We start from the raw sequence: 17866 nt of genomic DNA, 5'->3' as shown, positions 1-17866 counted from the left end.
GATAAAATATTACTTTTCTTTGACTAATACACATTACTAGATTGTACCCTTGGAGCTACATTTGTACATTAGCCACCAATCCAGCCCAGCCTCACAGGATGTTAATTGCTTGATCTGAATGATACAGATTGCATTCCTCTCCACCGTTTATCTGTCTAGCTATTTGGTTTTTGTCCTACACTGCTGCTCTTTCTCCAACATATGCCTGTCCCAGAATTTGAAGGTTTAAGCCGAAAAAAAAAGTGGCATGTGTCCAAAAGTGTGATTTGTTTGTGTTTACCACTGGGATGCAGAATTCTACTCTTCTGCTTTCGGCATGCAAGGAGCGTAACATGTAAATTAGTAAACTAATATGTTACTTTCAGGGATGGTTACATCAAAGCTGTCCAGTTAATGTTTTGACTACTGTGTTATGATACCAATGATAATTTATTTTTCAGTCTGCTTGCCTAGTCCCTGCTCTATTTGAGCACTTCATGAAAGGGACTGAATTCAGCCTTACAATTCTACATGTAGAGAGCTACTACGCCAGGTAAGAAGTGACTTCTGAAATGATGCAGGGTTTTTATGGATCAACCAGAAAATGAATCCAGCCAGCCTGAGTCCCAGTTCAGTTTCTTGTCCACAAAACTGCCCTTCCTTCCAAAGCTAACTCTTAAGTCTTGGAGAGAGCTCAGGTGTCTTGAACTAATGTGTAGCTGAACCCAGCCCTTTTGTGGACAGATGTTATTTTTCAAGTGACTTGAATTTGAGGAACAGCAAGTGATGACTCCTCAGTGAGTCACGGTCTTACTGTCTGCTCTCCAGAGGGCAAATAAAATGTGTTAGGTTAAACTGGAGAAATGAGATGTAGATAAGCACCCAAGCCAGATGAACTTGTGACACTAAAATATTCAATATGTGTTTAGCTGTTCTTCTTCAGCAAAATACCCATCTGAACCCCTTCAATGTATTCTTATGCCTCCGCATGCCTTCTGCCTCCCTCCAAGTTCTGTCCCAGACTTAGTCCAATGCGAGATTCACTGGGAGACCTCGCCTTTTAGAAAGGTGCAAGCTCCTCTTTGTTGCTGAACTCAGGCTGCGGGTAATGCTGTCAGTCACCAAAGCAGAGCTACCTGGTAAGCTGCCACCATCAATCGCTTGAACCACTTGCTGCAGATAGCTGATGCAAAGCAGCTGCTGCCAGCGGGTAAGCACAGGTACCGAGCTCTGTAACACCTAGTTGACATTAGTAAGGACAATAGTTGTTGCTGTGATGTTATTCGTGGTTAGGGTACAGGGTTTGGAGAGCCATGCCTGTGCCTGGCTGTTTCATCAGTATCCCCCCAGAATGGTTGGTTTTGGCCTTCACAGGAATGCTACCCATGTATTAAAGAAAGGACAAGGATCATGACACTTTTTCTTCTTTATCCTTATAGTGCTATAAGCTGTATAAGTCTTTGGTAGTCTGCAAAAACTTGCTTGCACGATGGCTGTCTATTGAGAATACCTTACTGAAGAAGTTTTAAGTTGTGCATTGTAGCAGGCTGCTGGTGTAGAAGTGGTCAGGTACCTAAGTCAGCCAGCAGGTAGCTGAACAGGGCAACAGAGAACAGTTTTGTGAAAGAGTAACAGATGTTATCTTAAGTTTTGCAAAACAAAGGTTGAGAGGCAATATAATTAACTGATCTTTGTAGAAGGAGCTAAAGAACAATGTTAGCATCTTACTAGTGGTAAACAAATTAAAAGCAAATTTGGAAGAAAGATTCCAGCCTGCAGAAAAGGAAAGTTCTGGATTATCTTGCTGATGGGAAGGGAGGGAAAAGAAAGTGACACTGGTTTAAAATGGAAGTGAGCAGTTTAAGGAGTAAATCATTAGATAGTCTTGGCATTAAAAACTAAAGCTTTTTGTAGGAGCAGTAGATGTCTGACTTTTATCTTCACAAAGGGACTGTAAAGTGATCTGTTGGTTGGTCGCATGTTTTAGTGAGCCCAAAGTTGCAGTGTATCTGTTAATACGTCCATGGAAAGGAGGAAACTTTCTTTTCTCCTCAAGATGTACAACTTCGCCAAAGGTGACTTGGTTGTCTTGTTAGTTTTTTTTGTTGTTGTTGTTTTTTGTTTTTTTTTCCTTTCATCTTTTTTTCTTTTTCTGTATTCCTGTGAAATACTGGCAATTAAATACAGGAGTATTGAGGAGTATACCCTACTGTGTCTGCTGGTGTGAAGAAGCTTCAGGCACTGGGGTGTCCTGCTCATGTCTAGCAGAAAGGTTGGGTACAGTAGATGGTTGCTCATAGTCCTGGCCTCCATCAGTTAGAACATCACAGCTGTCAAGGGCTGTCATATTTCAGGGAGTTACCTGCTGTCATATTTCAGGAAGTTACCTGCTGTCATATTTCAGGGAGTTACCTGCCTTTGAGGAATATTTTTTTGAGACTGCTTAACATTTTCAGAATAAAGGCTGCCACCTTACGCATGATATGGCAGTATCTGGACAGCCTGTAGAAATGCAGAGTGCTGAATAAACGTGGTAACTTGAGTTACTGATAAAGCACACTTTGTATAATGTGCGGCTGCTTTTATAACTGATATTTTCAGTCCCACAAAAATACGTGGTTGTGAATTTGTCGGGCTGATGTTTTTACAAAGAGCTTAAATGATGTGAAGTAAAGAAAAATACAGTACCGCAGTTAGTAAATGTAGTGAGTCATTCTGAATAAAATAACAGGTTATTTCTGCAAATTTTAATCCCACAGAACTTCCATTGACAGCAGCAGATATTTTTGCAGAAGTAACATTTAGTTAGCCACCCGTCTCTTCGTATGTTTCAGAACCATTGTTTCCTATGCTTTGTGCACACAAAACATTTACTAACGTGAAATGTTTTATTTTAATCTGCATTTAATAATCACCCTTTTAAACTCTGAAAAGCCTGCTTTTCTCATGAGAAATGCTAGCCCTCGATTCTTCGTTCTCTGCCAGTAGTTTGTACAGAGGCTTATGCAGTTGTTTTTTCTCTCGGTGGTAATGTTTCTTCAATTTTTTTTTCTCCATGCAAAACAGGTCTCATCACTTCATAGAATGTAGTGTTCTCTTCTGCTTTGCTGTGTTTTTTCACCTTGAATGTTGAAATCTGACATGCTATTCAAAATGAGATCATAATCGTCCTAGGGCCTGCTATTACAGTAGGCCTTTGAGATGGACACAGTGTCCGTATAAAGTGTTCAAACTCCAGAATTTAATCTTTTGGGTTTCAGAGTTGTTTGTTTTGTTTGAAAATGTTATTTTCTAACCAACATGACTAAAATTAACTTCCTAAACATGAGGCAGGCATGAACTGAGTTTAGTCAGCATATGTGTCTGTGTCCCTTCTTTGCACATGAGCACCTCAAGTTTCTAGCAGAAGCCAGTCACGGCACTTGGCAGGGTATTCACCACGTTGTTCCTGATATTCCTGGCAGTGTAAGGATCAGAGGGCTGAGGCATGAGGAGAAAGGCAAAGAGGGGAGGAAAAGAGGGAAGTGAAGAAAAAGAGAGAATCGAAGTAGTCCTTCAGTAAAACTAGATGCTGAATCTGACCATGTGTTACCAAACAATTAAGGTAAGGAAAAGAGCTAAGTACCAGTCCTTTGATTTACAGTGCGCGTGAGGTGAGTAAACCTTGGCTGGTCACCAGGTGCCCACCATGCTGCTCTCTCTCTCTTTCCCCAGTTCCTAAGCAGCACAGTGGGGAAAATAAAATGGAAAATGTTGTGGATTGAGATGAGGACGGGGAGATTGCTCACCATTTACCATCACAGGTGAAACAGACTCAGCTTGGGAAAGATTAAATTATTACCAATTAAAATTATGCTAGGATAGGGAGAAATAAAAGCAAAACTAAATGTACCTTCCCTTCAATCCCTTTCTTCTTGCTCTCAACATCACTCACCACTCTTCCACCTCCTCCCCCTGAGCAGTGCAGGGGAACAGGGAATGGGGGCTGTGGTCAGTCCCTAACGCTTCGTCTCCGCCGCTCCTTCTCGATCACTCCTGCTCCCCGTGGGGTCCCTCCCACGGGATGCCGTCCTTCCCGAACTGAGCCTGCGGGGGCTGCCCACAGGCAGCAGCTCTCCAAGCACTGCTCCCACACGGCTCCGTACCACGGGGTCCATCTCCCAGGAGCAAACTGCTCCAGCACGGGTCCCCCACGGGCGGCAGCTCCCCCCAGACCCCTGCTCCTGCGTGGGCTCCTCTCCACGGGCTGCAGCTCCGGCGCGGGGCCTGCTCCTGCGGGGGCTCTCCATGGGCCGCAGCCTCCTCCAGGCCACATCCACCTGCTCCACCGGGGGCTCCTCCACGGGCTGCAGCGTGGAGATCTGCTCCGTGTGGGACCCATGGGCTGCAGGGGGACAGCCTGCTCCACCAGGGGCCTCTCCACAGCCCGCAGGGAACTGCGGCTGCCTGCCTGGAGCACCTCCTGCCCTCCTGCTGCACTGACCTTGGTGCCTGCAGGGCTGCTTCTCTCAGATTTCCTCACTTGTCTTACTCACAGCTACTGCAAGGTGTTTTATAGCCTTTTAAAAATATATTATCACAGAGGTGCAACCATTGTTGCTCATTGGCTCGGCTTTCCAGCAAAAGATCTGTTGTGGAACTGACTAGAACTGGCTCTTTTTGACATGGGGGCAATTCTTGATCTCTTTTCACGAAAGCCATCCCTGCAGCCCCTATGCTACCAAAATCTTGCTATGTAAACCAAATATACCATGAATGGATGTTTTTATCTGTCCAGTCAATGCAAGAACAGAAATATGTCTAGTGTGTAAGAGTTTCAGGAACAAGGCTTTGGTTATTCACGGAAGAATGGGGTTGTTTAGGCTTGACTGGACCTGTGGGAGCCATTTATTTCAACTCCATGTTCAAAGCACGTCTAACTAGGAACAGATTACAAAGGGCTGTGTCCAGTTGAGTCATGAATATCTCTGAGGATGGAGATTCTAGCTCTGGGCAACCTGGTACAGTACTGGACAATCATTTTCCTTAGCTGGACTTGCTCCAGTATATCAATGTTTTCCTTGGAGTGAGGAGCCCAAAAGTGGACACAGCGATTCACATTCAGGCTTAAAAGTACTGAACTTATCCTGGCCTGGTGACTATAGGCTTCTTTTCTGCAAATCTGTTTTCTAGCCATTTTATACTGTTGCAGAGGGTTATCCCAACCCTGGTGGAAGACTTCACAGTTGTTTCTCTTGAACTCCATAAGGTTCCTGTCAGCCCGTTTCTCCAACCTGTCAAGCTCACAACAGAAAGCAGTCAGATTGATCAGACATGGATTGCTCTTGGTAAATCAATACTGGCTTAGCAGTCACCTTGCCCTTTATGTGTCTGGAATTGGCTTCGAAGCAATTTGTTCTTTAACTTTCCAAGATGAGGCTTATAGCTGCCTGAATTATCTTCTTGCCCTCCTTGAAGAGGGTGGTGGCATTTGCATTTTTCCAGTTATCAGGAACCCACCCTGACCACCGTGCCATTTCAGTGATGATGAGAACAACCTAACAGTAACATTGGACATCTCTCTCCGTACCCTGGGGGTTACCTGAATGGATATTTGTCTAATACCTATTTATAGTAGATGTGAACTCTTTCTAAAAAGATAACATTTTATGTCTTCGGAGACATAAGTCTGTCTGTGGCGTCTACTAACTTAAAATTTTAGGAATAAAATCTATTACTACATTTCCTCAAGCTCCTCTAAATTGTCAGGTTCTGAGCAGTGCCAGACACAGGACTTGGAATTACACGGATCCGTACTCCGATCTGGGATGGTACCTTCTGTGTTTTCTGTTGACGTTAATGGTGAATATTTACACTGAGGGCACCTTCTAACATTCTGTAATCTCTTTGTAAAACACACTTATAGTCATGGGAAGTTCCTTTTTGTAATTTCCCAACCTGTGATTGAGTGCACTCTTGCATGCAAAATCTCTGTGTCTGAGTCACCATTTATCACAGGAGGAATAAAACCTGAAAAGCATGCCGCAGTTTTGGTACTCCCTTGGGTCACTTGGAGAGGATAGAAAGAATCACATTCTGTAGACAGAAATCATTTATAATAACTTTTCTAAGAGGGGAAAAGATCAATTTTTTTCTTTGTTTTCCTTTTCACTTATAAAAGCTGGCTTACTTCAGTGAATATTGTTTCCAGTGGAAGCAAGTTTGATGAAGAATTATTTTTGTGTGTGGCAGTCGCGTAGCTGTGCTTATCTACTCCTACAACTTAAATAATTTCAGTTTATTTTAAGAATGTGCTGTGTGTTGTACAGGTGTTTTCTGTTTATGTAGGGGAGATCCTAAGTGAAATTGAACATTTTGCAGTAGTTCCTGAGTTGTTCTCTGTACATTTACATGCACCTGACCCTGTCTGAAGCAGATGATACTAATAACGTTTTTATGTCCTTCAACTAAGCAACATTTAAGCCCTTGGAGAGGGAGGTTTTCAGCAAGCTGAACTTCAAATATAACAGTCAACATGATAATGAAGCGTTCTTAAGCCACTGTCCATTAAGAGTAAAAATATGTGAAGTGTGTACTTAATCATCAGGTTTTCTTCATAGCTGTGGGTGTTGTATTTGGCAGTTATTCAGGAAATGAAAATTTTAATATCAGACCACCATTTCACGTAGCATTACTCCTATCAGTAGCTCCTTTAGAAGGGAAAAGTATTTTTGAGTGAATGCTTCGAGTTACTTAGGTCCTGGTTTATGCTGTGTGCAGAAATCACATTGAGAATGATAAGATCCCTTTCCCATAAAGGCCTGTGGAAACCGTAAGTCTTGAAACTTTCGATAAGCTGGTAAGTGGTTTAAAATTATCCTTTGGAACATCCCACTTCTGTCAGAAGAAGAAGTGAGGAGCCAGCTGGGGTGGGCGTGCGCTTCGCAGCCATCCTCACCCCAGCCGTGGGCTGGAGCTCGATGCCTGGGAGCTACCTGCCGCCGCGGTCCCTGCCACGCACTGGCAAGGTGCACCAGCTGCAAAAATTATCATTTTGACATTTCCAGGGTTGCTCAAGTGGCAAGGGAGCGGGGGGAACTCAACATGACGTGATCTTTTCTTCCAGGAGTGGCTTAGTAGTTAGGCAGAGCAGTTCACCAGCAAATCTGTGCCAGCAGCGCTTCGGGCTGGAGAGGGGTCAAAGTACAGCAGAGGGCTAAGCTCTTGTGGAGGTGGGGAGCGGGTCTCTCTTCATAGTCTGGAGTGGTGATAATGGCTTACGTATGTATGGATGTGGCAGTCCCCTCACTGGAATCTGAAAGTGTCTTCCTTTGCTGTCTGTCTGAGGTGGCCTTTTTCCTCCCATCTCCACCCTAGAAAGTGTTTTCTTCCAGAATCACTCCGAAGCCATGCCTTTGGAGTTGGTTCTGCTGGTGTCTCTCCTGGTGTTTTCAGTCTATGGTTTAGCTTCCTGGAAATGTAAGCATTTTGACATAAAGAACACAGGCTTTGTGTGCGGGTATATGGATGAAAGGTACTGGGTTATGTTGGTAAGTGCAATCTAGGTATCTGGTCATTGTAGAAGATGCTTGAGTCTTAAATTCGGTGAAACTGCTTCCAAATAGGGTTTAGAAACTTAGTAGGCATCTTGTGCTGTGATTAAGGTGAACACTCTAAAAAAGCTAGTTGTTTGTATGGTCACGGGAGTCACGGGCAAAATGGAAGTTAAATCAAACTGTTGATATTCCCGTCTTAAAAACTGCAGTCTAATCCTGTCACACCTTAAACATAGGTGAATAATAGGAGCTTATCTTCCTAAGTGAAGTTATTTCCATGACCTTTGGGGAGATGTATAATCTTTCTATCTGGATAAAAGATGTTTTGTTCTGCTGCGGAACAGTTCTTTTTGTGGGCTGTATTTTATAGAAACGGCTGTTAGAGTAAATATGTTGCCTTCTCTGCTGCCTCTGGTCCTAAGCATTTGGAAACAAGATACTTTCTGTCACCTGCTTCTTCTTAGCAAGGATATTCGCCAAAGAAACGTAGTTGAATGTTTGCTAGTGAATCTATTATCCTGAATGCCAGAAGTCATCTAATTGCTGATTTGCTAAGAAGACCTTTTTTTTTTTTTTTCTGCAAGGCAATACTATGTTTTGACTACATAGACAGGATTAATAACCTTTCATTGTTATATACTGTTATTAGTGTTATTCTTATTAACCATCTATATCTTTCTTTTTGCAGCTTGGGTCCCGTGTTTGCTCTGTTTGTACCGTTTTATTACTCCATTCCAAGAGTGCAGGTGACACAAGTACTAGGACACTTTTCTATCACAAACAAGACATTGGTCTATATACTGGGTTTACAGGTATGGTATGTACTTGCTTGTTCATCTTTTAGTGACTTAATAATGTAGCAGTTAGTATTTTTGTATGATTTTGGTGCTTCTTCATGTGTTTAGCTAGTGACGTCCCCATGAACTAAAATATTGGAAATATTTGTATGTATTTCTTGTATGCCTTTCTACACACTGAAGAGTTGAGCATGTTATATTTTCTTCCGCTGTCTTCTTTCCTGAATGTCATGCATAGGAGAATATAAAATAAAAACACTGTAAATTTGGGGGGGCGCTTAAAAAACTGAGCCAGGACCTGTTGCAAATACGTATCTATCTTTTACCTTTCTAATTTTCTTGTATTATTGTTTTTGTTTATTTTCCATTTGTTTGTTAGAGCTCAAACAAAGCTATAGAATGCAGTTATTTTTCTATGGTAAGACAGTCAGTAAATAACCAAGGATTTGGCTGAATTACACTTTTATATAAATTTGTTAATTTCTATCCATGTGACAGGTTATTTAAAATAAGGTAATGTAGAGCACAGCACTCTCAAGTAGTATTATGTTAAATGTGAATGGAAAAACAGAGGTAACTGGTACAGAATCAGTAGTTTTCTTTTTTTTAAGAAAAAACACGACAGCCTAGAAATGACAGGAGATGTGTGAACTTATGAGAAATTGTACTCATTTTTATATATTCCAGAGACTCAAATATAGCTCTAAAACTAGCAGTGGAAAGCACCCTAATTATGTGTTGTGATACAGAGTATTTTAGAATGAATAGTCAGTTTCAGAACAGTGGCTCCTGCTCCTCTTGAACATTTCATTCATTTGCGTTGCTGTTCAGCATTTGGATTCCTTTGATTTCTGCTCCAGCACCCTTTTTTCCTGATCCTTCAGCAGTCCTGTTTCCTCTCTCCCCAAATCATCAGTACTGGTATTATTTTAGTCCTTGTGAAACCAGTGATACTGTCTGAGCTCTTTTCCTTCGTGTCCCTTGCCTCTTGCTTTCATACATGCAAGATCAGATACAGATCACTGCTGTTCATAATCACTGCATCTCACGGGGTCTTTCCCTCCTGCGTACAGAACAGCCGCTACCGTCACACAGGCTGAGGGTAACTCATTTGCCTTTCCCCCATTTGTAAACTCTACCCTTATCTCAAGTCAGTCTTTCCAAAGTCAGAGCCTAGAGAGAAGGTGTTTTCATCATTCAGGTTGCATCTCACAGAGATATTTTAGTAACCAGTATCAGCCTAATTTTTAGCCCGTTTTCCCAGCTAATATTAACCTTCTCCAGGTGATGAGTCACATACAGTTTACTAGAAAAGATGGGCAATCCTGTTGGTGCATCTAGATTTTGTTTTAATTCACTCCATCTGGCTTCTTTGATTTCAAGTCTGCAAATATGCTACTTGGTGAGAACTTTACTTCTTTCATTTTGATGCTCATGCTTAGTCTCTCTGTGGCTACATGTCTAAGAGCTTCACTTGCACTGCCCCACTTGGAACTCTTCTCCTGCTGCTGCTGAGTCATTTCCTTTGCTTCTGTCTGTCTTTCAGACTTGTTTTTCTGTGGAGCCTATAACTGACATCCTGTTATACTTAGTATGCTATATGAAAATAAAATGTATTGTTCTGAAGAAGAAGCAAAATCGTTGGATCCCCGTGGTTTTTTCCACTTCTGCTACTTCTGGAATGTGTATTTGTTAATGTTAAACTGAATTTTCACAGAAATAAATGTGTGACTTTCCTATTGTCATGATAAGTATATAGCCTATACAATGTGGCAATATATTAGCTACGACAACACCAGCTATGTAAAATGTAAATTTTAAATTGCTACTCTTACCTTCCAGCTCTTAACCTCTGGTTCCTACATCTGGATTTTAGCCTTAAGTGGATTGGTAAGTCTTACTGTTTTAAAAGTTGTGTTGTTTAAAACACTTTGTTACATATACAATCAGTGCAGTATCTTTGGACTCAAAAAAAAAAAAAAAAAAGAGCTGAAATTATTGAGTAATGTTTTTCATTGTAACAGTAAGTAGAAAGTCTTTGTCTTTTAACTTCCAAAGGTGTAAAGCTCTGGGTGGCTGATGATAAACTGACATACAGAAAAAGAGCTGGGTAATATTTACAGGTTCCCCACGTTATATGACCTCTAAAAATAAATGTACTGCCATGGACATAGCTTTGAAGCTACAACTATAAATGAAGCTATTGTGGAAATGGTAAAAATACCAATTGCAATACTGTTTGCTTTTATTATATACTCTATTTACCCACTTGTTTATCCTTTTTTAGCAAGCCTCAAGCGTTTATTCCAGAAAGCAGCTTCTAACTTTTTGCTGTGAGGATTTCATGTTTTGCTGTTCTCCTAGGACACGTGTAGTATAGCTGTTTCACACTGCGATAGAGACAGTAAAGTTGTGAAATCACTTTCTTCATATCATTTAGATAAAGTCAGTGTGGTCTGTCTTCTTTCTTCCTGACGCTGTTCTCAGTGCTAGGGTATGTAGTGCTAAAAAAGATTGTACTGCCTCTCCCAGATTGTTAGATACCGATAAACCTCTTTTAAAATTTTACCAGCTTAGAAATTAAGAGCTCTAACTGTGATTTTTTGGGCTCAAATACTGTCTGCTTTTCAAACAGTGAAAGTGCCGCCTCTTCCAAATTAGCTGATCATTATATTGAGGCTATCTCATGAAAAACTTAAATTCTGTCCTTGCTATTAGAACCTGCTAATTTGAATTTAGGGAAACTTTGAGTGAAATGCCTGTGGATACATGACACATTGCTGCTATAATTCAGTGCGTTGGTCTCTTGCCATTTCCACTGGATGTTCCAAATATACTGTGAGCTAGCAGGAAGACAAGTGACAGAGCAGTAAACAGTGAAATCTGCTCAGCAGTTTGGTCTTACCATAAATATAGATGAAAACAGAGTATTTAACAAACCAGGATTTCTTTCCTGGAGACCATCCCAGGCCTCTGAACCTAACTAAGGATCTGTGACTTCCTCCAAACGCTCTAGCCTTCCTGTTACTCTTCTGGCTCTTTTAATAGCCCTTCCTTTTGAACAGGTGTTCATCAGGGAGGGAAGGAAAGGAAAGGAAATGAAAGGAAAAGGAAAGGAAAGGCATTTTAACCCCCCTTTTTCCTGGTGGTAGGAACGATATGTTTACTTGGTTATCCAGACTTTGAAAAAAATGCTCAAGTATTATTTTTCATGCCAGTTCTTATTTTAATTCCCTTTTAATGTACAGTTTTATTCAGGTGTATAATAGTGCATGGGAATAAACTGAGCTTTCCGGGTGTCACAGGAAAGCTTAAAAAAGGTATTTAATGTTTCGTATTGCTTCAGTCAGGATGAATTAAGTCATCATCAGGCTTTTTTCAGTCTCTTTTTTTTCTGCAACGAACAGATATCTGCATTCTGCCGTTCCTGTAGTGCATGCTACAATTTGTAGAATAGTTCATAGAATCATAGAATCATTTAGGTTGGGAAAGACGTTCAAGATCGTTGAGTCCAGTATGAATTTCAGCCATTTCGTGCACAGCATATCTATCATGCTTCTGTGAATAGGAAGTCTCATTTTCTCCTCTGTTAGAAATGATAATTTGGTGTCTTGAGAAAACGGATAAAGGAGTAAAGTTTCACAGTACATTAAGTAGTCTGAAGAAAATTATGAAAAATTATAGGGCCACCTTTTAACACTACAGGTGTAGATTCTTGATGACATATGTATGTGTACAATTACAGAACTGCATGGGTTGTCAAATCATTCTGACAAACTACATACTTTTTTAATTGTTAGTGCTGTTTTCATTGCCTAACATCCTTTATCTTTGTTCAATCACATTTTCATGTATTTGTAGAACAGATTTAGCAAATACATGAATACCAAATCAGCTAGGTATGATATGTAGTCGCTAGTTCATTGCCTATTATATGCTTCACTGTATTTTTAGATCTAGAGATCACTTAGACACTCATATGACTGTACGCAATGCTGTTCTGCAATTTAGCTTTTGCTGCACTTCTGCTTATCTGGAGTATTAAACTGGGTGGTGCCTGCACAATTTCAGTATTGTTTCCAGTTTCCCACTTTCTCTTCAGGATGTTCCCATTGTAGGTTTATTGAAATTGTCATATGGCATATATTAACACACAATGAACACTCTTAGACTAAATGAGACCTGACTTTTCAGTTACAGGACGTGGCACCAGAGAGAAATTTCTGTATTCATCCTTGTTAGTGCTTTCAGATTGCTGCGTAAATCTCAGGGTATAAAGGAACTCCATGAGTTCACGTTTTTAGTGGTTTTGAGGGATTCATCACATACAAAAATGTTTCTGTGTGCGTGTGTGTTTGCACATACGTATGAATATATATATGGGCAGGCACTGATGTAATGTGTCTGGAGACAGGGAATTTTAAACGTCATGTGTTCTTTTACCAGAATACAAAAGTTGTGGTGTGTCTGTCTTTGCCGTAAGATCTATCTTTGTAGGTCACCAACTTTGACTCGATATAACTTTGACTCTTAAATGCAACTTTTAACCCTCCAGACGATGCTGGAGTAACTGTGGGCCAAGTAGCTTCAGTTGCTGGTATGTTGTTTAAAACATACTGCATAAATACATGGTCTTTATTCGTGAGAGAGAGTTGGAGAGGGAGAGAGAGGTTTAGAAGTATACTGTAAATATTCACAAATCGGATGTAACAAGTCATCTGTAATGTTAGTCTTCTTATTCTTTATGAGACTAATTTAATTTTTTTGTGATTTGTTTTACCTGGAATATAACACACTTGGCACATATAATCCAGACTTATTTCTTATGATAGATCTTTTAAATGTCATGAAATTAGGAAGCTTCAGATTAGAGGTGCAGATGTATCACAAAAGTCAGATACAGCTTACTTCCATTTGACTTGAAGACAGAAATTTTCAATAATTGATTACAGAAGTATTTCCTTGTAATATATATCACTTAGTTTAGTGAAGCCCGGAAACAGTTTCCCTACTAATTTTTTTCTTTAAAACAGTCAGAACACCTTAAAAAACTGTATCCACTTGAATGTTTTGTTGGAGACATACATGTCAAGCCATCTTCTCTCCCACTTTTCTCCTTTAAAAAAAAATGCTCTTGGGTTCTTACCTTAGACTTCTCATTGGAATACTCTTGCAGGAGTGAAATTTGAGGGGCATGTCAAGGCTCACTCAGTTATAGCCTACAATATACCTGCCTCAAGAAGGAAATTCAGGCTGCTACCATCTTATGAGATATGACCACTAGGACATGTAGTCCCTACAGCCATTCATATAACATTATCACCATACAGATCACGTGCCAAGGTTTCTGCTGTGTTGTTAGGGCTGTGTTTCATGGGGAAAAATACCTTCCAGGCCATTTCTGTATTGTAGTGTTATCACCTCTTTCTTCTTACCTACAGTAATTTGTTTGTTTGCAAGGTGATGTGCACTGCATAAAGTTCAAAATTTGGAATATCCCCAGGTCTTCTGGGAGCTGCTTTGAATTTATCTAGAGTTCAGCTCAAAGCTTAGGAAATTTAAATAGTGTTAATCTTAAAAATTCTGAAGTTCCTAAAAACCCTGTTTGCTTTGCAGATTTCAATAAGCCAGATAGAACAGCCTTCTGAATTGTTTCTGTACCACACTCTCATTTACTTTTCTCAGGTTGTAGGAGAAGATTTTTCATACTTTAGATATTGGAAAACTGTAGAGAATCAATATTTCAGATATTGTTGAATGCTTAGTTTTAACTTTAGTTCTCATTATTGGATGTTTTAGTTGTTCGTTTTGAATTTGCTAACTTGGTTTTACTTAGACTACAGATGTCCGTTCTTAAATGCTTAGGAGTGCACTTCAGATTGTTTTCAATTCTGGTTGTTACTTTATTCGTCCTTTCTGTTTGTTAGTCGTTAGCTTGGGTGTTTTCCTGTAGTGAATTCCTGTCAACGATAGATTGGCCTTTATAGGATAAGATGTGATTGGACTGGGCAAAATTTTAAACTGGACTTTCATTTTTTTAGTCCTTGCCTTAAAAGTAATATTATACAATTAATATCTTACCAGACCTAAGAATCATTGATTTTCTTCTTCCTCCTCCTCCTCTTCCTCTTCCACATTTTTAAGTGGTTTTGAACAAGCCTCACTGAACCATTCGTTGTTTTAAAAAAAGTTTTGAAGGGATTTCAGAAAGTTTTCTATTGCCCTCAGTGTAGTATTCACACTTAAAATACCATCCTTCCTAGATACTTAAAACTAGTATTAAATATAAGCCAAATTTCTTGAACAGCATCTTTGAACAGTCTGATAATGTAGTGAGCAGTTACCTCCAAAATTCATGTCTTGCCATATAACCTTCTTCATCCTCCAGTCAAGTAGTTCACATAGAGTCTCACATAGATCTATAACCAATGTGAGAGTATGTCAAAGTATGGTCTTCCTTGAATTCCTTGTAACTGTGTAATTATAAATGGTGATTAAGATAAACCTGCTTCAACAGTCTTCGGAATCTGGAGAGGTCCCAGCTGACTGGAAGCTGGCAAAAGTATGTACCAGTTTTCAAGAAGGGTAAGAAAGAAGACCCTGGTAATTACAGGCCTGTCAGTCTCACTGCAGTGCCTGGTAAAGTCATGGAGAAGATTATTGTGGGAGTTAGTGAAAAACACTTGAAAGACAACACAGTCGTTGGTCATAGTTGACGTGGGTTCATGAAGGGAAAGTCATAGAATCATAGAATCATTTAGGTTGAAAAAGACTCCTAAGATTGTCAAGTCCAACCTTTAACCTAGCACTGCCTAGTCTATGTCTAGACCATGTCTCTAAGCACCACATCTATACGTCTTTTGAATACCTCCAGGGATATTGACTCAGCTACTTCCCTGAGCATCCTGTTCCAAGTCCTTTTTAAGGAACTTAATTTCCTTTTATGACAAGGTTACTCATCTAGTTGACCAAGGAAGGCAGTTTATACAGTCCTTTTGGATTTCAGCAAAGCTTTTGGTACTGTTTCTCACATTATCCTTCTGGACAATGTCCAGCATACAGCTAGGCAAATACATAACGTCATGGGTGAAGAATTTGAGCCTGAACAAACAGACACAAAGGATTATAGTAAATGTGGTTACATCAAGGTGGCAGCCACTTACTAGTGGGATTCTGTAGGCTCCATTTTAGGGCCAGGTCTCTTTAATGTTTTCATAAATGACCAGGATGCAGGACTCTATATACTAAGTTTGCAGACAACACTAAATTAGGAGGAGCTGTTGAGTCCCTCGAGGGTAGAGAGGCCTTGCAGAGGGGTCTTGAGAAATCGGAGAGCTGGGCGTCACCGACTGAATGGAGTTACCAAGAGCAAGTGCCAGATTCCGCACCTGGCATGGGACAGCCCTGGGTATACGTACAGACTGCAGGACAAGAGGCCAGAGAGCAGCCCCATGGAAAGGGATCTGGGGGTCCTGGTCAAGAGCAAGTTGAGTATGAGCCAGCAGTGTGCCCTGGCAGCCATGAAGGCCAAACACATTGTGGGGTGCATCAAGCATCATGGGGGCGTTGTTAGCTGGTTGAGGGAAGGGATTGCCCCTGCTCTGCGCTGGTGTGGCCTCACTTTGAGTACTGTGTGTAGTTTTGGGTGCCACAATATAAGGAAGACATAAAACTGTTAGAGTGTCCAAAGGAGGGCTGTGAAGATGGTGAAGTGCCTAGAGGGCAAGGTGTATGAGGAGCAGCTGAGGTCCCTTGGTTTGTTCAGCCCAGAGCCGAGCAGGCTGAGGGATAGGCCTCATGGCGGCCTGCAGCTCCCTCACCAGGGGAGCGGAGGGGCAGGCGCTGAGCTCTGCTCTCTGGGGACAGTGACAGGACCCGAGGGAACGGTATGGAGCTGGGACAGGGGAGGGTCAGGCTGGGTGTTAGGGAAAGGTTCTGCACCCAGAGGGTGGTTGGGCACTGGGACAGGCTTCCAGGGAAGTGTTGACGGCACTGAACTTGCCAGAGTTCAAGAAATATTTGCACAACTCTCTCAGACACATGGTCTGATTTTTGGGTGGTCTTGTGTGGAGCCAGGAGTTGGACTGCATGATCCTTGTGGGTCCCTTCCAACTCAGGATATTCTATGATACTTCTGTCTAATAACATGCCTTGTAGTAGTGCTTTGGTGACACAGAAGAATCAGTGTATTAGGATTGAGTTTGGATAATTGTAAAAAAATATGAAAGCCATGCATTCATTATTTTTAATGCTGTTGATTTATATATTTGAATTTGAGCTCAGGGTAGATGAAAGTCAATTATTTATAATAAATGAAATCACAGCTTTAATTCATTATTCTAAGTTTTGAATTATGAAAGTCTATGGTGAGGGCAAAGCATAATATAAGTATGAAATGTGAAGCAATATTAAGAAATAGCTAAATGATCCATTACTGTTTTGAATATTGATAAAGTAAAATATAGTATATTCGTGGTAACAGTAATAGTACTTGAAAAAGACTTCTATTGCTGTTTTCATCCAAATACCTGGTAATAGACTACTTCACAGTGCATTTCTGTTTTGAAAAATTGACATAAAAGGGGGGAGTCCTTCAGAGAGATGGTTAAGGACACCCCCTTTTGTGTCAGTTTTCCAATTTTTAGCTAGTTTCGTAGGTATATTATAACCTTCTTGTTGATTAAAAAATAAGTTTTTTTCTTCAAGTTTTTGTCTACATTGATAAAATTCCCTGAGTCTTCTCCAAGACAAACTGTCCCAGCAATCTCAGCCTCTCCACATGTGAATGATGCTCCAGTTCCCTAATCACCATCCTGATCTTGCACTGGACTTCCTCCAGCCAGTCCATATCTTTCTTGTACTGGGGAGTGCAGAACTGGGCACAGTATTCCAGATGCAGCCTTACCAGAGCTGCGAAGAGAGAGGAAGGATCACTTTGTTTGACCTGCTGGCAATTCAGTTCAGGAAGATTGTGAAGGTCCATAACCTGAAATAAGAAATAGAAAAGCAATAGAGTAACAGAGATTAGGAAATGAGGAAGAATTATTGTCGTTTTGTCTGTCCTAAATTTAAGACAGGTACAAATATCTGTATCTAAGCTAGGAGATGTGCTGAATCCCACACAAAACTAACTTGAGGTGTCTGTGTGAGCAGTGGTCAGTCAATGTTTAGTTGAGTGACTGTAGGTGGCTGGCCTTGAGATACATGTCTCTATTTTCTGTTCACTGTATTGACTTACCTCCTTTGTCATGGGAGCTTAGACACCTTGCTCGTATCTGGACAGCTACATTTAAAGACCTAGCTGAAATCATTTACTCCTGTGTCAGTTTAAGCATCTGAGAAGAAAGATAATTGATTGATCTGGCATACAGGGGATCTTATTGTGGAAATGAGGTCATATTTGTTTGTGGAAGAGGGGGATGCAGATATTTCCAGTTCTGGAAGAAAGGAGAAAATAGTGAAATAGGAAGGGAGAAGGTAATGATATCTCATAAGATGCTGTGTCTTTTATGCCCGTGACTTCTGAGATCCCGTAGAAAAAAATATTTTTAGCTT

General features: G+C 40.7%; 1 protein-coding gene across 1 annotated transcript in view; it reads left to right on the top strand.

Annotated features, from left to right (window-relative positions):
- Nucleotides 1-17866, top strand: part of UBAC2 (UBA domain containing 2) — a 93265-nt gene that overhangs the window by 51685 nt on the left and 23714 nt on the right. Inside the window, exons 4-5 of the mRNA XM_035318779.1 lie at nucleotides 8203-8326; nucleotides 10154-10201. Coding sequence (XP_035174670.1) covers nucleotides 8203-8326; nucleotides 10154-10201 — 172 coding nt within the window. The remainder of the gene's footprint in view (nucleotides 1-8202; nucleotides 8327-10153; nucleotides 10202-17866) is intronic.

Source organism: Oxyura jamaicensis, chromosome 1 (assembly GCF_011077185.1).
Source record: "Oxyura jamaicensis isolate SHBP4307 breed ruddy duck chromosome 1, BPBGC_Ojam_1.0, whole genome shotgun sequence".
Taxonomy (NCBI): domain Eukaryota; kingdom Metazoa; phylum Chordata; class Aves; order Anseriformes; family Anatidae; genus Oxyura; species Oxyura jamaicensis.
The sequence above is the reverse complement of the archived record's forward strand: the minus strand, read 5'-3'. Positions and strand labels throughout refer to the sequence as shown.